Source organism: Pipistrellus hanaki (assembly GCF_964339955.1).
Source record: "Pipistrellus hanaki genome assembly, chromosome: 2".
Classification (NCBI taxonomy): Eukaryota; Metazoa; Chordata; class Mammalia; order Chiroptera; family Vespertilionidae; genus Pipistrellus; species Pipistrellus hanaki.
The window spans coordinates 164,593,004-164,619,909 of record NC_140504.1 but is presented as its reverse complement, the minus strand read 5'-3'; the positions used below and the strand labels follow the sequence as shown (position 1 = coordinate 164,619,909).

Here is a 26,906-nt window from a genome sequence, read left to right as displayed (position 1 = left end):
CGACATCCTCCGAAAATAAGACCTACTTACAGGTTTCCTTCTGAGTGAAATATAAGACCTACTTACAGGTTTCCTTCTGAGTGGCACCCCCCCCCCGAAAATAAGGCCCCCCCTAGGCTAAACATGAGAGATTTGGTCCACTGATTTTGAAAGAAATGGAGTCACAAGAAATTCACCAGGAAATTCAGGAATTGGATTGTTATGATGATGTTCCAGAAGATGATGACATGATTGTCATTGAATAAATGAGTAAATTCTTGGTACTTTTGGATTCACAGTTTGTCTGGTTTGTGTTGACAACTACCGTGCTACTGTACCATATACAGGTAATAAATTTCCTTTATTTTCATTTAACAATAAATGTGTACTGTATTCTTCTTCATGGAAAAATAAGACATCCCCTAAAAATAAGACCTAGCGCATCTTTGGGAGCAAAAATTAATATAAGACACTGTCTTATTTTCTGGGAAACAGGGTAGAAGTCACAGCTCATAGAATAGTTAAGTGATCAAATCTAACTCCCTCAATTTGTAGGTGAGAAAACAGACCCAGAGAGGGGAAGTAATTTGCCCAGCATTGCATGGCAAGCCAGTGGCAGAGCCAAGACTGGAACCCACACTTGCAGGCTCTCAGTTTGGGGCTCGTTCCCCTCTGCTGCAATCTGGGATAGCATCTGGGGGACTGGGCTGGAGGAGGACAGCTGGAGGCAGAAGGCCATCAGGAGGCTATAGTGCTGCCTAGATCAGAAGTCACAAGGCTGTCCAATAAGAAATGTTTATTAAGCCCTTCACCCTGATCCCCATCTTGAGTGGCTCTGAGTCCATGGATGAAGCACCTACAAGGACAGAAAAAAACTGCAAGGAAAAGGAACATGGTGGGCTTCCCAGAGGAGATAGGAGGTGGATATGGTATTCAAGAGAAGAAAGGGGCATCGGGAGCAGACTTGGATAAAGATGTAGGAAGGTCTCCAGAAGAAATGGCTTGTCATTTGGGTTCCCCCTGGTTCTTGGCCAAGGTCTCCACCTCCTTCATGAACCGAAGACAGAGTTCCTCTTCCCATGGCAAAGCGATGCACTGCACAGCCACTGGCAGCCCCACGGATCCTTCCACCGCCTGCGCAGAGAGAGTGTCGGTAAACCAGAGCCTGCTTCCTGCTCACAAGCCCCTTGCCCACCCTTCCTCACCTCCCGTAGGTATGCATTAGTCCAAATATCTCATCTCTAGTCCATATTAAGATATAGACTTCCTGGATCTCAGAGTTCCAGGCTTCCTCGGCTCTCAGTAAAACCTGGGAAAATTGTTCTTTGTCTACAACTCTCCAGGGTAAAACTTTGTTCCTTGTGCAAAGAGCTTACTATAACAATGAAATATAGAACCAGGTATCCAGCCAATGTTCTTAGCGCAGCAAAGAAGAATGTGCAAGTCCCTGATCCAGAACCTGGTTATACTTCTGCAGTGAAACAGGTCTTGGCTCCAAACACAGGCCCAGGAACGTGGGGGCTGACCCTGAGTGCCTGCCATGACATCCAAACATAACTTTAGGAATTTAAACATGTTCTCATTGCTTTGTGACAGCAATTTCCCATCACACTAGTATGCAGCAAGAATTTTTAAAGCATGCAATACCTGACTATTTAGTCAGGGGCACTGACGCCTTTTCTCTTAGATTGTCAAATAGAAAAATGACAAGAGCCAACACAACAATAGCCATCTGGTGTGATGCTCGTCTTTTTTTTTTTTTAATCTTCACCTGAGGATATATTATTGATTTGAGAGAGAGAGAGAGAGAGAGACATGTAAGAGAGAAACACCAATCAGTTGTCTCCGTTATTTCCAGGTATGTGCTCTGACCAGGAATCAAACTGGCCACCTTTTGATACACAGGACAATGCTCAACCAACTGAGCCACTACAGCTGCACTATATATATATCACTTTTAAACAGCTCCTGGAACAGAGTCAGAGCTCAAGACACATTAGGTCACAGGTGTCAAACACAAGGCCTGTGGGCCAAATCCAGCCCGCCAGGCCTTGCAATGTGGCCCGCACCGCGCTGTCATCACTGCACTCCGCTGTCAGTTTATGACATTGTCAGTTTATGACTGCTCAGTAAACCATTCGGCCCGCGATTTAGGCTGGATTTTAGATTTTGGCCCCTTCTCTGATTGAGTTCGACACCCCTACATGATTAGGTAGTGTAATTATTATTATTTTCTCAGCAATTCCACTGAGTAACTCTACCACCAGGTAGGTCAGTTGATTAGAGTGTCATCTGATATAACAAGGTTATGAGTTCAATCCCAGGTCAGGGCACATTCAGGAATCAACCAATGAATGTATGAATGGAAGAACATATCAACGTTTCTCTCTTTCTCTCCTTCTTCTCTCTTTCTAAAATCAGTAAGTAAAAAATAAAATCAATAATTTCTAGAAAAATAAGTTACTTAATGTTTTACTCAGACACATGCATACTTTTCAAAGTCAGTCTCTCTCTTCCTCTCTCTCGCCCAAGTCAGGATTGTTATTTTAGACCCTGTATTAAATAGGCCCATAGAAACATTTCCTTTTGGTAAGTCACCTCTGAATTCATAATAGTAGCATTTATTGAACACTTCCTAAATACAAGACTTTATACTAATTGCCTTAGTCTTTTTTGATTTAACCTTTAACATAACTGCAAAGTAGATTTTTTATTCCCCTTTCTCCCCCCTGACAAAGAAACTCAGGCCCAGAGAAGGGCAGTGTCCAGTTGTTTCACAGTAAGCTCCTACCCAGGGGCCTTCGCGCTGATCTGCCCTCCCTGCCTCTGGATTGGACTTTCCTTACAGAGGTGTCGAGTAGACCACTATTTTCATAAAGTATTCTCCCCCGACAAGGACAGAGGATGACTTGGAGCTTAAATGGTGTGTCCTCAGGGATAGGGTGACACTTTATTACTTTAGCAGAAGTGATAAAGGCTAAACCCTGGGAATGCCCAGACCCATCCCATTCTGCCCCTCACCCATCCACAGGGATTGAGGCAAGAATCAGTACCAGTCTGTGCTCCTGGGGGAGAGGGACACTGACCTCCTTGAAGTTTCTGTCATTATTATCTCCGTAGTATCCCTTGTAGAAGGCCAGTTCCTCCTCATCCTGTAGCGTTACTGTGGTGACGGGCACTACGCCAACAGGGAAGTCCAACACATTATACAGGCTGGCGTAAGAGCTGCTGCCTGTAGGAGGATCCAGGTTAGCCCAGGAAATCACCAACTCCCAAAGACTCAGGTGCGGAAGAATGTGATGTGAGTAAGCACTCCCTCGGGTCCTTCCCAGAACTGCATTTCTGTGGGCTTGAAATAGCCCCAAGAATCACCTGACAAGCACTCCCTGCTCTTCCCACAAGGTGGGAGGAAGGAGAATCCCCATTGTCCAAGCCTTACTCAGTGCCAGGCACTGGGCTGGCCTCTCTCCATTGCTGATTCTCTGAATCCTCTAACCCTTGCGAAATGGGGGTCACTAGACCCTGTGTACAAATGAAGAAACCCAGGTGCCAGATAGGTAAGATGGCTTTTCACAGGCTGCACAGTTGGTGAGTGGCAGAGACTCAGCTCATGCCCTCCAATACACTAGGCTTCAGGATGGCTGGTGTGTGCAGTGCAAACCTGAGTTGAAAAGACTTCTCCATGGCAACAGCCACCTGTGTGCAAGGACTGAGCATCACAGAAGTGGTAGTGATGCCTACAGAGGACAGCAGAGAGCAGAGCACGGTGTGGGTGTGCCTTTGGGCAGCCACTATGGGAGCCCAGGGGAAAGGGCTCCAGGCTTGAGGTGGGTTTTCATTCTGTATTGACATTACCTCTGACACTTGCACCTGTTCTGGGCATGAGACCCAGTAATGCCTCAGATACTGCCCTATGCTGAGGCCTGCATTTCAGGTGGGTTGGGGTGCAGATACCTTTAGAAATGGGGCAGCACAAAGCATGCTAAGAGTGAATGCACATGCTCAGTGAAAGAAGCCAGACACAAAAGTCTAATATTTTATGATTCTGTTAATATGAAATCCTAGGAAAGGCACATCTATAGTTAGAGAAAGCAGGTAAGTGGTTGTTGGGGGTGAGGTTAGGAAAAAATTGCAAAGGAACATGAGAGAAATTTGGTCGGTGATGGAAATATTCTATATATTTATTATAGTATTCTTTTGTTAAAATTCATTAAATTGCACTCTGCAAATTTATTGCATATAGGTTATACAAATGGTCCCCAATTTATGATGGTTTGATTACATTTTTTTTTTTTTTACTTATACATATTCAGTAGAAACCAGTTAAACTAAGCTGATGTTCACTAGGTTAAATGCAATTTTGACTTAGATATTTTCAACTTACAATGGATTATTGATACATAACCCCATCTTAATTTGAGGAGCATCTGAGCTTTTTTTTTTTTTTTTTTTTTTCCATTTTAAAAAGCAAATGGAAATTCACTTAAAAAAGTTCATTTTTAAAACAAATGGAAATTGAGAGTGTCTGCTAACAGGTACAATATTTCTTTATAAGGTGATGAAAATGTTTTGGAATAAGGTAGTGGTGGTGGTTGCATGATATTCTGATTATACTAAAACTATTAAATCACACACTTTAAAATGGTGAATTTATGCTACCTGAATTTTATCTCGATTTAAGAGAAAAAAATTTTTTAGGTGAATAAAAATAAAGATCAAGATAACATAGGCAATGACAGGACTCAGAAGTACTTGACTCCCTAACCCACCAGTACCCAGTGTCCTCTCACTTGATGCTTTGGCAGGATAGCCTATATAGAAGGCAGGGTCCAGATCTGGCGCCAGCAGCACATCAAGCTCCAAGGACCTCCACTTCTCTATGAACTCTTGCTGATATTCCTGCAGCAACAACAGAGGCAGGAGTGGATAAGACCAGCAGAGGTCACTGTTTGCAGGATAAGGTCAGGTGCTGCCAGGCTGAGTTGGGTTAAACACCAGGAAGAATTCCCAAGCTATGAGATGCAGACCGAGATATCTGGGAATGGTCAGGGTCTTACCAGGGGCTAAGGTAAAGGGATAGGAAGGGGAGTCTCAGATTTGGGGGCAACAAATAATCTAGGCCCCAGAGAGATGGACTAGGTTAACCTCATAGGTTACTAAGCCTTCCCAACCAGGTCCAACCAGGCCTCCCCTGCAGGCCAGGACAGAGCTCTGCCCTCTGTCTGGCCACTCCTGTCACCACCAGGCTTCTGCTGCCCCTGATCCAGCAATCCCTCAAGGTCTTGCCAGGCACACATCACCTGCACAGCTGTGTGCTGCTCCCACAGTCTCTTGGGTGTCCTGGAGGAATGAGGAAGACATTGGGAAGTCCAAAGGTCAGATTGGGAGGATCTTCTCTCATACAAATGGGGCCTGATGCCCACGAGGCAGGGCCTAGCCTCAGTGCAGGCTGCACATCAGATGATGGGCTGGGAATAACTCTGTGTCTTGTCCCCTCACCAAGACACCTTGCCTGTCCAATGTTCCCAAGAATACACATCCTCTGGTCAATACCCCACTACCATCACCAGCCACAAGGACTTACAAGTGTGCCCCAAACTATTGTTTCTTTCTTCACCTGTGAGGCTCCAGGTCAGCCCTCAGGTTACTTCACCCCAATTACAGCCAGCAACTCAACTCTAAGACCCACCAGACCAAGCCCAACAGCAAACCCAAGTCTAAATCAGAATTCTCTTCAACCCACATCCTCACCCCAGTTCCAACCTTAACCACAATTCCAACTCAAACCAACTTCAACCCCAGCCCAAATCTAACCTCAATTCAGAGCCAACCTTTTATCACAACCTAACCCAATTCTAGCCTAAACTCAGAACTTACCTCCAAATCAAACTCCAATCCCAAACCCACTCAAAGGTCTAAATTTAACCCAGTGTCAGGCATGACTCTAAAACCATAATTAGATCCCAAAGTCTAAATTGTCTTTGCCCTAGTGAACACCAACTCTAACCACATGCCCCTCACTCAGTTATCACCATCCCATGCAAAACCCTGTTGAGCTGAACCCGAGGAGACCCAACTACTCACTTCACTCCACGAAACATTTCCAAAGTCTGGGCAGTTCGGGGCTCCTAGAGATAAAGAGAGAGGGAGACACCACATCCAGAAACCACAGACCAATACCAACCTGCCCTGGATGAGGGTCCAGGAAGAGCAAATCTGCTCAGTACACTGACATGGAGCCCTCAAGTCTTTCATAAGCCAGTACCACCTCACACAGCCCTGAGCCCTCTTTAGGCCCTTCCCCCTCTCTAAATCCCCTTCCCTTTCTATGAAACCCCTTCCTTTCTCTAAGATGTCCTCCCCCTATCAGAGCCTCTCTGAAGCTTCCTCCCCTCCCTGAGAACACTTCTCTGTTCTGGCCTCTATTCCCTTCTTTTAGCTCCTCTTCCTCTTGAATCAAGCTCTGAGCCACCAACATTCTCTGGATCTCATGCTCCTCTCTGACTCTACCCGACTCCTGAGTCAACCTCCCCCTCTTCTGAGCTTCTTTCTCTCTGGGCCTCACCCCCTCTGAATCCCTCCCCATCCTAGGCCCACACTCACTATGTACTTCAGGATCCTGGCCAAGATATACTTCACCAGGTCTGGCAGGCGGAGATTGGTGACTGTTGCCTTCATGCAGGGGTCCACAATGTCTCCCTCACTGAGGAACCACAGGCATATAGCTGGTCAGTTACAGCTTTTCAGTCATGGACTGATTCCCACACCCAACCGACTCCCCCTCCATATATAAGCCACAGAGGGAGGTCAGACCCAAAGAAACACTTCTTTTACCACCACTATTAACCTGGAACATCTACATTCTGAAAATGAGGCCCGAATAGATGATTTAAGGTCACACAATTAGCCATTGGCATCCCACCAGTCCAGGCCCACAGGTCCCCTCCCCCACCCCATTTCCACCATGGTTCATGTCTGAGTTCCAACAAACGTACAGCTTCTCGAGAAGGGTGGCCCCTCCATCAGCAAACAACCCCCCAGTGTAGAGCTGTTCTATGACATACTCTATCCGGGGGATGGAGAAGGGAATGACCTGTGGAGACAGAGGTTGAGTCAGGGCCTGGAGCTTTTCCTACCAAGCCCTGTTTTCTCTCCACATCCATCAGGATCTAAGGAGAGACAATCACATCACTCCTCATCTCCTTCTACTTCTGCTCCTCAGCAGTGCATGCTAGGCCTATGGGTAGGTGCCGTGCTCACTCCCTCATAGGAATGTGATGGGAATTCGACCAGGACCTATTTCCTGCCTGCTCCACTGTGATCCAGCCTCATACCAAATGCTTTACATAAGTGAACTCATTTAATCTTCACAGCTGCCCCATGTGGCAGAAAACTGAGGCTCAGGGTGTTAAGAGAATGGTTAAGATCACACAGTACGTGTGTGGCCAACCAGCAGTTTTCAAAGAGGAGGCAGCCAGGACAAGCCACTGGGGTATGTGGGGCAAGGGAGGAGGGGGAGGAAGATTTTGAAGACAGGAAGATCTTTATGGCCATTTGAAACTAAAGGAACTTTAAGAATGAATCCCTGAGTCCCCACCACTGAAGGGAGAAGGCACAGAATTGTGATGCCTTTCTCACAGGATGAACCTCCCATTCCTCCCACTCCTCCCATTTCTACATCCTCCCAATCCATCTTCTCCATGGAGTTCAGGGAAAACACAATAATCTCAGGACTCAAATATAATTTCCTTTCTCTTTAAGAATGGTCCAGTCCAGCTTCTCCCCAAACCCCACCCCCCTTCCCCAGGGCTAAATAAGCCTACCTCATGTCCTGCATCCTGGAGCAGTCTGCAGGTGAGCCTCACAGCCCTGGCCATGCTAGGAGATGGTTGAGAGTAGCCATCTGATTCATAGTAGCCAATTCGAAGGGGCCGGGTACTGGAGTATATCTGGGGGCAAGAGGAGATGAGTAGGGCTCTGATGGGAGATTGGGCTGGGGACAAGGTGATCTCACTCTCTCCAGGAGGACCCATATGTAGGCTTTCCTATATACCTTTCAGGCTTTAGGTCCTCTGGAGAACCCCCTGGAATAACAAAAAAATGGTTGGGGCCCTAGCCAGTTTGGCTTAATAAATAGAGTGTTGGCCTGCAGACCGAAGAGTCCCAGGTTCAATTCCAGTCGGGAGCACATACCTCAGTTGCAGGCTTCCCCCAGGTCCAGGCCCTGACCTGGGCACATGCAGAAGGCAACCAATCAATGTGTTTCTCTCAAGTCAATATTTCTCTCTGTCTTTTCCTCTCTTGTTCACTCTCTCTAAAAATCAATAGAAAAATATCTGCTGATGAGGAAGAAAGGAAAGAAAGAAAGAAGGAAAGAAAGAAAGAAAGAAAGGAAGGAAGGAAGGAAGGAAGGAAGGAAGGAAGGAAGGAAGGAAAGAAAAGGAGGAAGGAAAGAAAAGGAGGAAGGAAAGAAAAGGAAGGGAGGAAAGAAAAGGAAGGGAGGAAGGAAAGAAAAGAAGAAAGGAAAGAAAAGAAGAAAGGAAAGAAAAGAAGGAAGGAAAGAAAAGAAGGAAGGAAGGAAGGAAGGAAGGAAGAAAGAAAGAAAGAAAGAAAGAAAGAAAGAAAGAAAGAAAGAAAGAAAGAAAGAAAGAAAAAGAAAGAGAGAGAAATGAATGGGAATGTGAGTGACTGGGTGGATGGAACAGATAGGTAGATCAATTCATGAATGAGTGAGTGGGTGAATGTAAGAGAAGGTAAATGGGTGGGTAGGCTGAAATTTGAATAGATAGAGGAGTAGGTAGATGAATAGATAGTTGGAGTTGAATGGGTGGGCAGTTAAGTAGATGAAATAGAGTATTTTTAAGCTAAAGACATTTTAGGACAGGATAAGAATGGAGAGATCAACAGAGGCAAAGAATGGATGACAGACAATAATAATAGGTTGATCAAACCAGGATGTGTGTAGGGAGTTGAGCATGACTGAGCATGGGGGCAACTTGCTTGCTGCACCTTGGGCTAGAAAATGAGATCTTCAAAGGGGTGGTCAAATAGGTCAATGAGGAATGAGGGGAGGGGAGAGGAAGGAACCTTCCAGGTCTGTTCCCCAACCCAGCTTACCTCCTCCCTGAAGGGCATGAAAGGCACAGTGGGGTCCAGCTGGTGCATGTATTCACTCAGCAGGGCTCGCAGGCACAACGCCAGGCTGTCCACATCCCGGGCCATGGGGCCAGCCACGGTGGCCACTGCACAGAAGAGGGGAAGGAGGCATCCTTTCTGCTCTGGGGACCCCCCCCCCCCCCCCACTGCCTGGCCTCAGAGGGTGGGGCCCAGGGCCATGATCAGGGCCAAAGGAAGAGTTCATGGGGCCATTCTGGGTCAAAGACTGAGGACAGGTGGGGTTGATAAACCTGCCAAAGCAGCTCTGGTGCCTGGAGGGAGAATCTCATCTGGGACAGAACATCAAGAGACCAACAGGAAATATTAAGTCTAGATAACAGAAAGCACTTCTTAGTGGGGCAGAATCACTGGACTAGGGGAGGCCAGGCAGAAGCAATGAAGTCCCTTCTCCCAGATGCCTTTATCACCAGTGGGGCTGATCTATCTGAGATCAGGGCTGAGTGAAATGTCCTTTGGAGAAAGGCTGGCAGGTTTGTTTTTGAATAGACACAGAGGGGAGCTTACCTGATTTCTTGCCCTTCACAGCAGAGGCAATTCCTGTGTAGCTGCAAATCCCCACCCACAAAGAGCCCAACTCAGCACCTGAAGGCTTGAGCACCCAGCCAATGCACTCCCCCAGGGCTCAGCACACATGCATAAGAGCTGCTTCAACTCTCTCATAACTCACTATTACCCATAACATAAAGTTTGATCTCTTTGACTACCCTTCAAGGCTCTAAAGTATCAACTTCTATAACTTCCTCTTCTAGCTCTTCCATGAACACATCTTGCTCCAAGCAGTTAATTGCTTACAGATACAGCCTTTTGGACTCCATACCATCTCTTCATGTCCATCCTTCAAAAACAAAACTCATGGGGGAGATAATAGATCAACCGAAGGACTTGTATACATGCATATAAGTACAACCAATGGACATAAAACTCTGGGGAGGGAGGGTATGTGTGGGAAGGAGGGAGGGGGGCAAAACAAATCAATAAAATATATTAAAAAACAAAAACAAAAAAAACTCAGATACTGCCTCCTTCAGGATGCCTTCCCTTTCCTTGCCCTGCCTCTGAAAATTCAAAGTCTTGGCTTTTACTAGTAATAAATCTCTGGTGAAAAAAAAATGTTAGCTTCATCCTGTCAGTTCCCACAAGTTTTGACCCTCTCTTAGAGCCCCAATCACTTTCTGACTAAGCCATTTGGATGTCTAAGGGGGGCAGAGGCTAGGTCTGGGAGTGCTCTGAGTCCATAGCACAGGGGTCACCTATAAAGTAGGTACTCAGACTGGAGTTGAAAGATGAGTGGATGGATGGATAGATGTAAATGAAGGCAAATATGGATTGATGGCTGGGTAGATGAGTGGGATGGATGGAAAAGATGAATAAATAAACAAATGGAAGGAAAAATGTATAAGTTTTTCAAGGGCTTGGTTATTGGACTCTTTTAGTCATTGATGTATTCCAAGTGCCTAGCATATAGTATCTGGCACAGAGCAAATATTCAATATTTGTTAAATAACTTAAATGGTAGAAGAATGGTGAAATTGATGGATAGAGACTGGGATGGTGACTACATGGTTGGATAAATGGATGAAGGATGGATAAATGGATGGATTGATGAATGAATAAGAGAAAGTGTAGGTAGATTGATAAATGTAAGATGATTCAATTAATGAACTAATGAGTTAATGAATGAGTGGAAGGTCTACTCCACTGCTACTTGTAAAAACATGGTATGTTTAGCTGTGGCTAAGGCAGGAGTTATTTGAAACCCTCCTACACCACTTTCCCCTAGTACTAAGCTGAGTGAATGAGCATTAATGTATGGAGCAAGCCCCTCTGTTCCCCAGACTCCTAATTTCTCTAGACTGGGCTGAGCCTACTCTTCCCACCCCCACCCAGCACCATCACTGAGTACCTTAGGCGGTCTCTTGAGGTCCGGAGGCCATAGACACCACAAAAGCCGGCTGGTAGGCGGATGCTGCCCCCTGTGTCAGTACCCATGCCTAGGATGGAACCTCCTTTACTCAGCAGAGCTCCTTCACCCCCTGAGGAACCTCCAGGGGTCTTCTTTAAGTTAAAAGGATTCAGGGTCTGTCCATAGATGGGGTTGCTGCAATCAAAGCTGAGGGATGCAGAAGAAAAGGGGTTGGGAGGTGAAGGTTTAACTGGGAAATGTTGCCCCTTCCCCACATAGAGGCTGACCACATGGCTGCTTCTACTCATGAGCTCTTTCCAGGGGCTGAGGTGAGAAGCTTCTACTGCAGGAAAGACCCATAGCAGACACCAATCATACCTCCTAAAATAAGGAGCAAGGAGCCCACAGCTCTGTGTCAGAAAAATGAACATGCTAACCCCAGCCAGTGTGACTCAGTCGGTTGAGTGTTGTCCTATACATCAAGAGGTTGCACATTTGATTCCTGGTCAGAGCATATACCCAAGTTACACGTTCAATACTCCATCAGGGTGTGATAGAGTGTGTGCAGGAGGCAACTGATCTATGCTTCTCTCTCACATCAATGTTTCTCTCCCTCCTTCTTTCAAATTAATGTTGTTGTTGTTTTTGTTTTTTTTTTTTGTTTTTTTTTACTGGATACACTAAAGGATGAATGGGGAGGAGAGAATACAAGATGAGAAGAACAATTAGAGACAGAAGCTGGGAGAAAAATAGACTTAATTTTCAGAACCTCCAAGCCCAGGAGCCTTTAGAGACAATTGAGCCCACACAATAGAAGGAAACTGAGGCTCTGAGAGTAAAAAGACTTGCCCAAGAACCTTCGCTCTTGAGGTCTGCATGACCGATTCCCACTTTACCCTCTGCTCTAAATCAGGACTTTAAGGTGCTGTTTCAGTCAGTCCTGGACCTGGCCCCAGCCCCTTCCCAGCCCCAGCCCCAGCCCCAGTCCCCAGCCTCCTAGCCCCAATCCCAGCCCCAGCCCCAGCCCCAGCCCCAGCCTGCCCACTTCAGAGACCTGAGCAGCGTCTGGGGAATGTTGGTCTTAACGAAGGGAATAGCCCCCTGGGCCTTTAGCACTTTCACAAGGACCCCATCCTTGGCCGCTGGCTTCTCCAGAAACTGTGCCAGGCCACAAGTAGAGTCATGGTCCTGCAGGAAAGTGATATTAACTCCAGTCCTTGGGGGTCAGGGTAGAATCACACAGTGAACAGACTCTCTTCCCCACTAGACCCTCACCCACATCCATTCTCACACCCTCTGAGACAGTGCTGCACCTTAGGTGAATTCACATGTGGCAGAAGAACATGGTGATTAAGAGTTTGGGTTTGGTTTGAACCTATCTGTTGGGGCCAGTCCCCATTGGCCACTTTCTAGATGTGCATCCTGGACTAAATGACTTGCCCATGTCACTCAGATATTCACAGGCTCAGTGGCATGTGTGCACCCCACATACATATACCTGAGCATATACACCCCAGGACTCACCATGCAGTCATAGGGGTCCTTGAGACTCATGGGGACCCCATAGAGAAGGCCTCTCTCACTCTTCTTGAGCTTCTTCAATGCCTGCAGTTGTTCCTCACATTCTTCCAGGAAATCTGTCAGGCAGTTCACCTCCTGGTGCACCTTTAGCGCCTGAGCAACATCAAGGGAAACCAGGTAAGGGCTCACATTGAGGCCAGGGACAGGACATTCAGTCACTACAGCCCCTCCACCAATTGTGACTCAGAGCAGCATTAAAGTGACAGATGACCGTAGCAGGAACACACTCCCAAGCTACCTGCAGCACCAAAGTTACATCTGCCCTCCAAGTCCTCTAAGTAGAACAATGACAAGTGACATTCCCCACTCCAGCCCAGAGGCAGGTTTAAGTCCTGACCCTGACCCCTTACCCCACCTCCTCTAAGTAGCTACAGAGGACACTCTCCAGACTCAGCTCTTCCGCCTGCAACTTCTGAGCCAGCTCCACCAGGGGTAGCTCCAGGATGGGCTTGGGGTCCAGGCCTGGCTCCTGTGGAAATGAGATGGTAAGAACAGATATCAAAGACTGATCCATTCAGACCCACTCCCACACACTCAACATCACACCACATACACTCCATTGTACATATGCACATGTGCTCAGTACGTATCTATCCCTGTGCTCACCCTTAGCATTAAAAACATTTATTGGTCTGTCTCCAGGTTGGCATGAAGGACCTATAGGAAACAGGTATTCCATTCTGTCTCTGCTTTCCCAATGCCCAGCCCAGGACTTTGCACAGAGTACAGTCTGAATCTTAGCGTTGCTATTCAGAAGGGGCACAATTGGAGCGGGAGTGACATTATATGCATATCTTGAGACTCAGGGGTTATGAAAATGAGGTTCAGCTCTGTGTGGTTTGCCTTCAGGGGAGCAATTCAGCATCCCACATTTCCTTCTTATTCGGTCCTCCCATCCCTGATGATCTGACCTTGGGAAAGAACAAGAGTTTAGCATGACTGGCAGGAAAACTGAAACCCAGCCTTGACCACACCTTGGGTCAACTGGATAAGCCAGGGTGGGTCCCCTCCCCTGCCATGGCCTAGGTGTCATCAGAAAGAAAAGGACTAGAAGTCAACCATTAGTCAGTCATGTAGAATGACCACAGATAGGCCCCCCCAGCTGTTCTGAGCCGGGTCCTTCAGGGAATGATGGAAAGCCTGACACTAGTCCCTCAGGACTCCTGTCAGGGGCAAGTATGACATGACAAGGCCCTAGAGCACAGCAGGCACTCAGGAAGGCAAAGTTGTCCTCCCTTAGTCCTCAGCCCCAGTCCAGACCCTGAGGGACACAGAGAGAGCACTGTTTGCCCAAGGACACACAGCTAGTAAGTGGCAGAGCCTGGATCCACATGCTTGCTGAGTCATCCCCCCATGTGACTACTCTCATAGCAATACATACTACCAATAGGTGTTTTTGCCTCCTTCATATCTCCCACCTCTGACTCTACAGCCTCCTTCTTGCCTAGAACCTCAGACAACTGTGTTTCTCAGTTGTCTCAACAGCCTCATCACTGGACCCCTTGTCTCAAGTCTCTTCTCCTCCAGCTCAATCTCTTCACTATAACCTGGATGATCCTTTTTAAAAAAAATATATATTTTATTGATTTTTTTTTTTTTTTTTTTTTTTTTTACAGAGAGGAAGAGAGAGGGATAGAGAGTTAGAAACATCAATGAGAGAGAAACATCAATCAGTTGCCTCCTGCACATCCCCTACTGGGGATGTGCTCACAACCAGGGTACATGCCCTTGACTGGAATTGAACCCAGGACCTTTAGGTCCACAGGCCGATGCTCTATCCACTGAGCCAAACTGGTTTTGTCTGGGTGATCCTTTTAAGATCTTATATAATCTAAATCTGACCATAAGTTCCAACTGCCTTCAGTATAAAGTCGCAACACTATTCTCATCAGTGTAGTTTATAAGGCTTTCAAAGTACCATGTGTTCATTTTCAGATACACCAATGTGGTAAACTTTAAATATTTTTCCTGCACCAAGTCATTAAATCCTCATAAAAACTCTTGGACAAGCATTCTTATTATCATTTCCATTTCACCAATGAAGGCAACTGGCTCACAGGGATGTTAACTCTCTGGCACAAGGTAAGGGAGCCTGGACTCTATATCTTCACCATTACTCTCTACTGGCTCTATAGTCTGAAATTAAAACTTCTTCACTGAAAGCGAGCTGTGGAGGGTTGTCAAGTCCTAAGCCTGTATATTCCTTGACAAAAAGGCGTTCTTTACCTTAAATAATCCTGTCTATTGTCTTTTTTGTATCCAAGATACTTTTGGAATGTTTGAGTAATCCCTTTTTTCCAGACTACTCAACGCACAATCTCCCACCAGAGCCCAAGGTCAGGGTATCTTATTCCCTCCTTGTTATCTTGTTCCCTGCATATCATCTATGTGCTATAAATGTTAATTATTAACTTTCCTCTACCCACTAACGTAAAAGAAGAATGTGTCTCTTCATTTAACTTTTTTATCTAATCCCATAGATTTCCCCACTTTGCTTTCTCCCTAAACTATCACCAATGAATTTTATAAATCCTGATGCCTCCTCTTTTGATTGTAATGTATACAATAGGATGCAAAACTGCCATGCTCTGGAGCATTTTCTCAATCCATTGAGATTTTGCTTCCCAGCAATAGTCAGTTTGGCTCAAATAAACTCATAAAAATTCTTACAGGTTTGGACACTTCTTACGTTGGCATTACATAACTTACTAAGTGATCATCCTGATATATCTTGCACCCATCTGACACCATACATAGTTAATAGAATATTATTGACTATATTCCCTATGCTGCACTTTATATCCCCATGACTATTCTATAACTACCAATTTTTACTTATTAATCCCTTCACCCTTTCATCCATCCCCCCAACCCTGCTCCCACCTGGCAGTCATCAAATTGTTCTCTGTACCTATTGAGTCTGTTTTTGTTCTGCTTGTTCTTTTATTTTGTTGTTGTTGTTTTTTTAGATTCAATTGATAGATATGTATTTATTGCCATTTTATTTATTTTTTTATTTCTCCTCTTCCTCCTCCTCCTCCTCCTCCTCCTCCTCCTCCTCCTCCTCCTTCTTCCTTTTCCTCCTCCTTCTTCAAGAAGACCCTTTAACATTTCTTGTAATACTGATTTGGTGGTAATGAACTCCTTTAGCTTTTTCTTGTCTGGGAAACTCCTTATCTGTCCTTCAATTCTAACGGATAGCTTAGCAAAATCTAGAGTAATTTTGGTTGTAGGTCCTTGCTTTTAATCAACAATCCAAAGAAATGAGGATAGTATACGAAGCCTCTGGGACAACTTAAAGCATTCCAAAATTCACACCATCAGGGTATCAGGAGGAGAAGAGAGAGAGGAAGAAACTGAAAACCTATTTGAAAAAATAATGACAGAAAACTTCCCTAAGCTGGTGAAGAAAATAGAATAAGATGAAGCCAAAGATGTTCAAATCAAGATGCATCATAATTAAAATGCAAAAGATTAAAGATGAAGAGAGACTTTTTAAAAGCAGCAAGAGAAAAGGTGGCAGGTGGATGCCATATCAGAGACTCCATCAATCTGGCTCACATTTTTTGCCAGATTCCCTGAGTGATTCCCTGAGGCTCCAATCTACCCAACTTTCAACCCCACCCAAGCTGTTTCCAGTGGCTTTTCCACGTGAATGGTCTGTCCTGGCTCACGCTTCATATCATCCTAAAAATCTACCAAACAAGTAGAATCTGGCTTCAGTGTGTCCCATACCTCTGGCTAAGTGGTCTTAGGCCTGGTTCTAGTACTAGCAGGCCTTGGTTTGCAGCTTGGCCTCAACCGGGCACCTCCAAGCTCAGCAGTTCACTTTGTAGCTCATGCCAAGTGGCTCTGGGCAGAACACAGGTGGAGGCCCCAGAGCCCGGCACACTGGTAACCTGGAGAGGATGGGAGAGGCCCAACCACACCTTTTCAACCAACCTTGTTGAGTGTCACTTCCATCTGATAGATCAAATTCATTGACTCCCCAAATGACCACTCATTGAAGACATCATTAGTTTGATTACGAAAGTGAGAATTTTCACATAGATAGTGCTTAGGTACCTCGGCTCCACTGTAAACGTTTATTAACTTGAACACTATCATTATAATCACCATCCCCACTGTAGATATGAGGAAGTTAAGGCACAGAGAAGTTATTTAAAATATACAGGGTAGGAAAAGTAGGTTTTAAGTAGTTTGTATGGAAAATAATTAGTAGTTATGTCGATGTACTCACAACTGTAAACCTATTTTGATCCACCCCTGTAAATGTCAGAGTCAGGAGTCAAACAGGCAGCCCAGCATCCTTAATTTTTGTGTTACACAACTTCTCACTGAGGCCTGTAAGATTAGGATCAAAGTAATTTAATATGATCCTTATGACAATATTTATGAGTTCACTGTCAACAGAGATGTTGACTATGTAAAATCTCAGAGGGCATTAGGAGAGCTAGCAAATTGTGGATGTAATTGCTACTAGTTCTGCAGAAATTAAGCAAGATCAATTCAAGGAATGAGCTCATTCACATTGAAAGTCTGCTTAGACTTCCACTTCCCCCTGCTAGTGCCTCGACAGTGTGCTTCCTTAGGTACTTGTTTGGCCCACACTCTCCTCCAGCGATATCCAGGTCTTGATGTAGAAATTCGATGTTAGGCAGCCCATCCCTGCCCCAAATACTTACTGCACCGGACCTGTCCCTGCCATGATGCCCCTGCCCTCTGCCTGCTTCTTCGGCTCAGGGCTGACCCTGCCTACCAGGATGGCCACAGGAACACGGCGCGGCACACTGCCACCCACCAGGGCCCCAATGCCTACATTGAGTTGTTATCCCTTTGCTATGGGAATAAGAATAAGAAGGGGGAGCCCAGACAGGAGGTCACGATTCAGGGCATATACCTGGGTAGCAAGCTTGATTTCCCAGTGTGGGGTGTGCAGGAGGCAGCCGATCAATGATTCTTTCTCATCATTGATGTTTCTATCTCTCACTCCCTCTCCCTTCCTCTCTGAAGTCAATATATATATTTAAGCTTTTAAATAAAAGAATAAGAATGGGGAGATCCCTAGGCAAATTCTGGGCTGGGGATTCTACTGAAGAGGAAGAAGAGGAGGTGCTTAGGGAGCACAAGTGGAGACAGAAGCTGCAGGGAGAGCTAGAAGATGAGTGGCAGGAGGTCATTGGGCAGCTCCAAACGATGTTTCCCATGAGGCACAGGAACTCTAGCCCTTCTCAGCCTGGTCAGATCAACTGGCCTGGGAACATGGGCAGAAGTGCCAGCAACAGCTGGAGGCAAAGGGACCTGGGCATTTCCACAGGCTGAGGGTAGGAGGAAGACCAGTGGCTCCTTAGAGAGTGAGCCAAGAGCCAAGGAGGAGGAACTGCATAAGAGCCAGACCAGCAGGCCTAGGAGCAGGTGCAGGAGCCTCACAAGGACCCAGACCCCAGGGCCCAGAACTCCAGACAAGCAAGGAGGGGCAGCCTCTGGCACTTTGGCAACCTGTCCTGGCCCTGCCCTGGGGGAGAGGCCTGGGAGGCCATGGCTGCAGCCCTGATGGCCAGCCCCCACCCCAACCTGGGGAGGAACAGGGGGCTCTGAGGAGGTACTTGAAACACCCTGGCTGCTTCCTACAGTGTTTCCAGATCAAGATTGAGATCTGGAAGCTGGGTTGCGTGCTGGGAGAGGTGACAATCCTTTCTCAAGTCCTGAATCACCATACGGAGGCCCTCAAGTGACCTCAGATAAACGAGGAGGAGTTGTTGGGAACACAGCCTTAAAGGCAGGGCAGCAGAAAGGGCCCAATCAGGGATGGGGATGACAAGGACCAGGACCAGGCCGATGTTGCATAGCAGAGGATGTGGGTGGTAGTGAAACTTGTAAGGAACCGGGATGGGGAGGACAAGTTACCACTGCTGCTCCTTGATTCTGCCCTTTCCTAATAAGGCCTGGTTCCACACCTCATTCCTGGTATCTCCTCCTTTTTTTCCATTGCTGTGGTTTGCATATCCATGACATCTCCTGTCCCATCCCACCTGCCAAAACCCACAGCTTTTACACACCTGTGACCCGCACACACACTAACATGAGCCCTTAGCCGGAGACAGGAAGCCCTCTGCTGGCCCACCTGCAAGGTTGGTCCTCAGAAAGCCCAGTTTGCCCTCCAGTCTATTCCACTACTCCACTCTACACTGAGAGATGAATGTGAACAGAATAATAATAATAATAATAATAATAATAATAATAAGGAATTAAACCAGTTTCCCTCTCCTTCCCCAGCACAGACAGGGCTTCCCCTTTGGTGAGTCACTAGATAGACTGGGTTAGGGCAGCTGGAATTGGGGGCCATAGTAGGTGCTGGGAGGTCAGGGGATAGAAGCAGAATGGATGGAGGAAGAGCCCTGTGGGAGAGTGAAATTTCAGTTGCTAAAATATAAACAGAGGAAGTAGGAAGAAAGCCAAATTATGTAACCTGAGTTCTCAGTTCTTGGGCAACCAGTGATCCACAGCCAACACCATCTCTCCCCTCTAGCCTCTAAGTCCGATCTCTCTTCCAGGTCCCGAGGAAAGAGCAAAGAGGTAAAATGGACTCAGTATAGTCCAACTGCTAAATACTAAAGTCAAATAAGCTGAGGAAGTGATTCTCTTCTCATTTTAATTAGCCTGGGAATTTAAACTTCTGAATTTTCCAGTCCTGCATCAGTGCCTAGACATACATCAGATCTCCAGACAACCCCCTGATTATCTCTGCAGGACTCATGTAGACATTAACCTGACATCCATTATCCAGAGCACTGGATGTAACCAGACCTCTTGGTGTGCACCTTCCAGACCATCTGTCATCAGTCATCCAGATCACTTGACAGCTGACTGATAACTATCCTGGACCAATAATAGAGCTAAGAATGCAGAACTGATAATTCTCAAGAATGGCCTTACTATATAATAAAAGCATAGTATACAAATTGTCCCCTCCACCAGGAGTTTTTCAGGGAGTTTGACCAGGGGTTGGGACTGGCCAGGGGAGGGAGGGAGACCCCAGCAGTGGCGAATGGGCTGAGGAGAGGGAATATCCATTGGCAGCAGCTAGGGACACTACATGCACTGGACTTCTAGTCCTATCTAATAAAAGGATAATATGCAAATTAACCATCACTCCATCACAAAGATGGCAGTACCCATAGCAGCCAGAGCACTGGACACTATCGGTGTCGTCCCAGTGACAAGCCTCAGTGTCCTACATGCCCCAACCTGCGGAGGGAGGAAGAGAGGGTGGGTGGGCGGGCCTCTGCCAGAGGCCAGCTGGGATGCGGGATGCTAGTGTTGTTGCAGGCTGGACTGAGGGACCCGTCTATGCAGGAATTTTGTGCAATGTGACTCTAGTCCTATCTAATAAAAGCCTGATATGCAAACTGACCAACACACAAGATGGCTGCCCCCATGTGGTCAAAGATGGCTGCCCCCCTGTGGATACAAGATGGCCACGCAAGATGGCCAGCAGAGGAGGGTAGTTGGGGTGACCAGGCCTGCAGGGAGAGCAGTTGGGGTGATTAAGCTGGCAGGGGAGGGCAGTTGGGAGGGACCAGGCCAGCAGGGGAGGGCAGTTAGGGGTGACCAAGCTAGCAGGGAATGGCAGTTAAGGGCAACTGGGCTGGCTGGGGAGTGGTAAAGGGGTGATCAGGCTGGCAGGCAGAAGCGGTTAGGGGCAATCAGGTAGGCATGCAGGTGAGCGGTTGGGAGCCAGCAGTCCTAGATTGTAAGAGGGATGTCCAACTGCTCATTTAGGCCAATCTCAGTGGGCAGTTGGACATCCCTTCAGGGGTCCCAGATTGGAGAGGGTGCAGGCTGGGCTGAGGGACACCCCCCCACCACCACCTTGGCATAAATTTCATGTACCAGGCCTCTAGTTTTACTATAAGAACTCAACTTTTCATTCTTCTTCATAAACACTTCTGGGTTTTTGCCTAGTTATGTCTCCAATTTTCATATCCTTGAGTTAATGATAATTTTCATATCTTCATCATTTATTTCTAAAAAGAGAGAAAGAAAGAGGAAAAGAAGGAGGAGGAAGGGGATAAGGAGGAGGAGGAGGAGGAAATGGAGGAAGAGGAAGAAGAAGAGGAAGAGGAGAAGGGGAGGAAAGGTCTCTATTTAATGAGATTGCCAATCACCTAACGACTCGCAGTTACCGGGAGAGCTTTGAAAGAGAGAGACATCTTCAAAAGATGATATCCACATCAAAAGATCCTCACAAGTTGTTTTTGTTGGTTTTTTTAATCAATAAATTATTTGGAAATTGTTAGAATCATTTGATGTAAGAATTGAGCCTCAACTTCTATTGCTCTTAAGCTGTTTTAATATATAGTTTAGTTTAGAACAAATCATGCCTTCTGCCCAGTTCCATAGCCCATTGGATGTCTGCCTTTTCCACACTTACCTGGAGCTGCCTTATCATGGTTTGAAAATCAAAGAAAATATATTTTCAAGTTTTTAGCATATTGATTTATTATTAATCTTTCCAAAGTGGTGGTTAAATATGCTTACTATTGTGAAAATCCTCAACCCTCAGGGCAGCCTATTTCCCCTTGAAGTGATCAGAGCCTCCTGGTAAGCAGCCTTCAGAATGAGCAGCTTGTTTGCTTACCCCAGTGGACCTTACAAACCTTTTCTATCTCTTCTATGGAAACAGTGCATATCTCAGGCTTTTCTCTGCTTGGCATCACCTATACTGTTCTTTCCTCCTTTTGGAAAACTCCTATACATCTTTCAAGGCTCAGCTCTTTGAAGCCATCCCCAAATGACCTGCTCCAGAAAGAGTAAATCACCCCTCCTGCCAAGTCCCACAGCTCCATAGGCATCTGACCTTCACCACATTTGGCTGAGTTGCTTCCCATCATGTTGCTTCCCTGTTTCCACTACACCCCACCCAGAGTGAGAACATTTTTAAAACAAGTCTGAGTCAGACATCATATCTCTGTCCCAGAGTTCAGCAGAAAACAAGACCACAGAAGCCATCTGTGAAATGTTGCTAAACAGAACTGAATTGGGTATGTTTGAACCCTACGAGGGTTTGCCAATGTCTCAGCTTCCCACCTCCCTGGGACATAAAGCTGGACATATAAAGCCTTGAGGGTATCCCTGGTGGAGGAGTGACCCAACTAGGAAGGTGCCCAGGACAGACCTGTAATAGCTTTATTCGGGGGAGAACAGGCAATGAGAGCCTGTAGCCTTGAGAGAAGGCTGGAGACTCCATGGGTGACCTCACCCAAACCTTTCCACTCCTCCAGCTAATCAGACACACACAGCCCCACCAGGTACTGAGACCAATAGGTATGTATTCCAGATGACCGCATGAATACTATCCAGATGTCCAGACACATACAGAACCAGATGTCCTTTCACATTAGACACATGATCACACACAAGTTTGTATTTTGTTTTTTTTTAAATCAAGAAATTATTTGGAAATTGTTAGAATCATTTGATGAAAGAATTAACCTCAACTCAAACATTCAGACCCAAACATATCTAGATATACACTCCAAACCAGTAAGATGACACATACACACCCAGCCAGACACACATATGCCAGACCACAGGTATGGAAACAAACACAAGCAGCACAAAATAACTCACCAGCGAGAGGCACAAACAAGCAGGCCCTGGTGTTAGCGTAAAGGAACCTAAACCCAACACCACCCACAGATGGGGTCACCATATGCACACAGGAACCCTCTCCATCATGCTGACTTGCCACAGCAGCCCCATTAGCCTAGATTTCCTCCCCATCAGCCAAGGAGGGGCAGCTGCTCTCTAGGGGCAGATTGATTCATCCAACTAATTAGCCCCAATTAATATTAATACACATTCTCAGGAACTGCAGCAGCTCCAGCAGAGAAGCTGCCCACGGGGGCCATCAATCACTGTCAGGGGACGGCAGAGGACACTCAGGAACTCCAGATCATGGGGACAGTACCTCAGGCACTCTCGCCAATCCCCAGCCCCAGAGTCCAAAGGATGACCACTGCCATCAACCAAAGTTGGGAACCCTAAGATACTGCAAGCCCATCCTTCCTTGAGCAGTCAGGGAGCCCAAGGCCCAGAAGGGGCTGTCACATCCTCCAGGCCATACAGCAAACACAAAGTACAGTGTGAACTTGTCTCCATGCCCCTCCTTCCCACCCTTCTGTCAACCACTCTAGCTTGGTTTTGTGACACACCCAGGGCTCAGTTACTTCACCTGCGAATCCCAGTTACAATGGTTGTCACAATGCCACGAAATAACCCCATCCAGACTGTCAAAACCCACTACTAAGTTGCATAGCATCCTGGGAGGAGCCCATCTCCAATGACCCTCTGTGGTTTGCATCTATCAGGTACTCAGCAAATATATGCAAAACCTAATGGGGTGGCTGACTGGAGGGAGAATATGTAGACCAGGGTTCTTATCTCAATGGAGTTTGGGGGTGGTCAGGAGCTGAAAGAGGCCTCTTGCCTCCAGTTTCTCCATCAGTTTATTTTATTTCAACAAATAGCCCACGTGCACACCACCATGTTACTGAGCCACTAGGAGAACAGAGAAAATACACTGACCCCGACCTCAAGGGACTCAAAGGACATAAATGGGGAGGAACTGGTGATACAAAGATCTAGCATAGAGCTGAAATGGGGGATTGTTCCCCCAGGCTCCCTGTCTTCTTGAAGGGGATGAGGCTACGAGAGGGGTGTGTCCTGAGATAGGACCCACCTGTTGGGACTGAGGCTGGGGGCTTCAGGAATTGATGTCTACTCACCTGTTCCCGGAGACGCTGTGCCAGGGCTGCCATCTGCTTCAGCGCCACCTCCCTGCGCCTCTGTGCCTTGGGGATCTTGTTCCGTGCTGGAGCACGCTGCTGGGAAAGCAGGGCAGCTGCCAGCAGAGCAGCCCCCAGCAGGGTCAGCAGCAGCAGCCCCAGCAGGGGGTAAGAAGACAGCAATAGCTTCTCCAGCATCTTGGGGCCTGTGTGGATGTGTCAACTGCTTCCTCAAGATCACTTGGTACTTATTTGTCAGCTACGCCACTGAGCACCCTCCCACTCCTGAGCCCCAAGGGGAAGAGCCAGGCCCTGGGTGTGGGAGATCACAAAATCCTCCCAGCTGGTTCTTACCTCCACCTGCATTTCCTGGGGACAAAGACCCTGTCCCTCAGGCCATTCAGTGCAAGAGGCTTTGGCAGAGACAAGCCTGCAGGTGGACAGATGACCAGGCTCTGATTACACTTCCTTCTTTTCCTCCTCCCTCATCTTACCCATCAGACCCCAGCACCTTAGTATGACTGCTGCCAGTCCTACCAGGGTTGCCTTTAAGGTTCCCTGTTGCTTTTAGGATAATTGCCCTTAATATGGCTCACAGGCCAGGTGGACTGAACAAGCCATGTGTGCCCAGAGTTAGCAACTCACTCTGGGGAGAACAGGGGCCCAGGCAGAGAATAAAGGAAGGAGATCTGGGGGAGCAGGTATGGCTCAGAAGACATCTGTCCTTGGGGATATGATGCAAGGAAATGATGCCCCTGTTAACCCAGGTGAGCTTTCGTTCCCTACTCCCAAAGTAAGGTCACACTCTCTTCCAGGCTTATCCATTTTCTCCTTGGACCAGGAGCTCCCTATGGGCATGGAGGGCAGTGGAGAGGGGTCTGGGGTGGGGGGAGGTGAGGAGGTGGAGGTGACTTGCTGGAGGAAGGACAAGAAAGATGGGGAAGCTGTGAAGCAGTAGGGCAGGAGGGACTGGGTGTGTGAACCTTTCTTGTTGGGTGTTTCAATCGGATGTTTCAGCCCTCTGTCTCAGACGAGAAGGGTGACTCCACTCTCAAAACTGGGAAGTCAGAAGCAGCAAATTTAGTGGGATGGAAATGGGTTTGTGGTTGGTAATGTTGCTTCTGAGCCCCTGAGGGTCAGACTATTGACTTGTTGATCGGCTCGTCATGACCCAAAGGGCAACCCCAAGGCCATCCACCCTCTGACACTTTGACTCTTTCACCTCCAAGGGGCCACTGGAACTATCTCTCCTGTCAGCATATTCCCCATGTACTTTCTCTTCTTTTCTGACATATTCCCCCCACCTCCACATCCCTCACGGGACCCTGGCACTCCCCTGGTGACTCAGTTCCCCTGGACCTTTTGGCACCTGCATCACCTCCCTAGCACCTTAGGCCTTATTACATCACCTTTTTTTTGGAATTACCCTTGGATTACCACATCACCTCATTTTATCTCTTCATCGTATTTTTAAAATACCTTATATGTTTACTTATTTCCTGCTTCCTTCCTTAGAAAATAAGTTGCCACCCGCGACCCAAGCCAGCCAGCCTGTGGAGCCCCCCGCATCCGCGTCCTAGCTTCCGTCCCGCGCACCAAACATTCCGGGGGTCCACAGCGCAGCGGATTCCTGGGGGGGGGGGGGGAAACCCAAAAAAACAAACAAAAAAACCCATCTACCTAGTGGCTGGCCAGAGGTATAGGGAGAGACAGATTTGATCCATGAGGCCCGAAAAGGAGGAAGGCCCACTGGGAACATGGCGACTGTCCAGGCCTCCACCCCTCACCACCCCTGGAGAAGGGTAAGATCCTGATTGTGAAGGTGGAGGAGGACTTCCACTGGGAAGAGGAGCCCTCCCCAAAGATGGAAGGCCCCAGCTATGAGACCTCTGCCAGCTCTTCCGGCTCTTCTACTACCAGGAGGTGGCCGGCTCCTGGGAGACCCTGAGCTTCCTCTGGGAGCTCTGCTGCCGCTGGCTGTGGCCGGAGCTGCGCACCCAGGAGCAGATCCTGGAGCTGCTGGTGCTGGAGCAGTTCCTGATGGTGCTGCCTTGGGAGATCCAGGCCCGGGTGCAGGAGCGGCAGCCGGAGAGTGGTGAGGAGGCCGTGGTCCTCGTGGAAGGACCTTCAGCGGGAGCCCAGGAAACAGAGGGGCCCGGAGATACTCCCTGGCCATGCAGTGCCCCACCAGATGGGGGAACAGTCTTTGAAATGTCAGGCAGAGGCCCAGCCAAAGGAGTTGTCCCTGGAGGAAGGAATTCAGGACTCTAGCCAGCAGCCCCCAGCCCAGCTAAGCCAAAGACAAAAAAGAAACCCTGAACTCTGGCCAAAGAGGGGCCCAGTCACCTCCCAGCACCAGGAGATGGCAGCACCAGCCACATCCTTCCTTGCAGCCTGGACCCAGGTACCAGTGACCTTGGGGGACATGGCCGTGTACCTGTCTCAGGAGCAGTGGGGGTGCCTGGACCCAGCTCAGCAGGACTGAAGTTGGGACATGCTGCCAGAGAGTGAAGGCCTTGGGATGCAGTTGAAGGATGGAGAGGAACACAGATGAGAACAGAATGGGATCGAGTGCTGACGGCTCGGTGCAGGTTCCAGGTCCCCCATTCCCAGGTCACAAGCCGGCCCCTGTCAGGGGATTGACCAAATCTGAGCAACTTCTGGAAAGAGGGGAGCCCTGCAGAATGGCAAAGCCATACACATGCCCCGAATGCAGCAAAAGCTTTAGCAAGACGTTCCACTTGACCAAGTACCAGCACATACACACCGGGGAGTGACCATACCAGTGTCCCATGTGTGGGAAGGGTTTCAGCGACCACTCCAACTTCAGCACCCATCAGCGGGTCCACACGGGTGAGAAGCGCTACCAGTGTACCGAGTGTGGGAAGCGCTTTAGCCAGAGCTCCAGCCTGGTCATCCACCACCGGATACACACCGGGGAGCAGCCTTATGTGTGTGCTGAGTGTGGGAAATGCTTCAGCAACAGCTCACACTTCAGCTCCCACCACAGGATGCACACAGGCAAGAAGCCCTATACATGCCCAGGCTGTGGCCAGGGTTTAATTGGGGTACCGACCTCCACAAACACCAGAGGACCCACAATGGGGAGAAATAACCACATAGCTACAACAAGGGGGTGTAGCCACTACCCAGACCCTCGAGGCTCCAGGATCCCCAGGGGCCAAAGCCTGACTACCATGCACAGTTCATGAAGCTGCTAGAGCCAGAAATGCTGACCTTAAGGCATCTTCACATGGATTCTGATCTCTCGGCCTGGTGTGAGGGAACATTTCAGGGAACATTTCAGGTGAAATGCTGGGCCCAGGGCCAGGTGTCTTCAGTTGTAGGGCTGCTGTATAAATGACCACACATTGGCCGGGTTGCAACAACAGGAATTAATCCTGTCAGTACAGGTGGCCACAAGTCCAAAGTTCAAGTGTCTACAGCACTGGTGTCTTCTGGAGGCTCTGGTTTTT

General features: G+C 47.7%; 1 protein-coding gene and 1 pseudogene across 2 annotated transcripts; one reads left to right on the top strand and one right to left on the bottom strand.

The window, feature by feature from the left end:
* Positions 1-221: 221 nt before the first annotated feature.
* On the bottom strand, positions 222-25,078 carry LOC311618242 (vitamin D3 hydroxylase-associated protein-like). Its single transcript, XM_084875631.1, has 15 exons — positions 23,431-25,078; positions 12,996-13,109; positions 12,584-12,733; positions 12,114-12,247; positions 11,060-11,266; positions 9,661-9,701; positions 9,097-9,221; positions 7,803-7,928; positions 6,975-7,072; positions 6,583-6,682; positions 6,064-6,107; positions 5,280-5,319; positions 4,770-4,878; positions 3,066-3,211; positions 222-1,113 (listed from the first exon to the last, which is right to left on the bottom strand). Exons 1-15 carry the CDS (start codon positions 23,626-23,628, stop codon positions 985-987), a joined length of 1,761 nt encoding a protein of 586 aa, XP_084731757.1. The 5' UTR covers positions 23,629-25,078; the 3' UTR covers positions 222-984.
* On the top strand, positions 24,287-26,906 carry LOC311615813 (zinc finger protein 500-like; annotated as a pseudogene). Its single transcript has 2 exons — positions 24,287-24,384; positions 25,168-26,906. The product of its transcript is annotated as a zinc finger protein 500-like (transcript).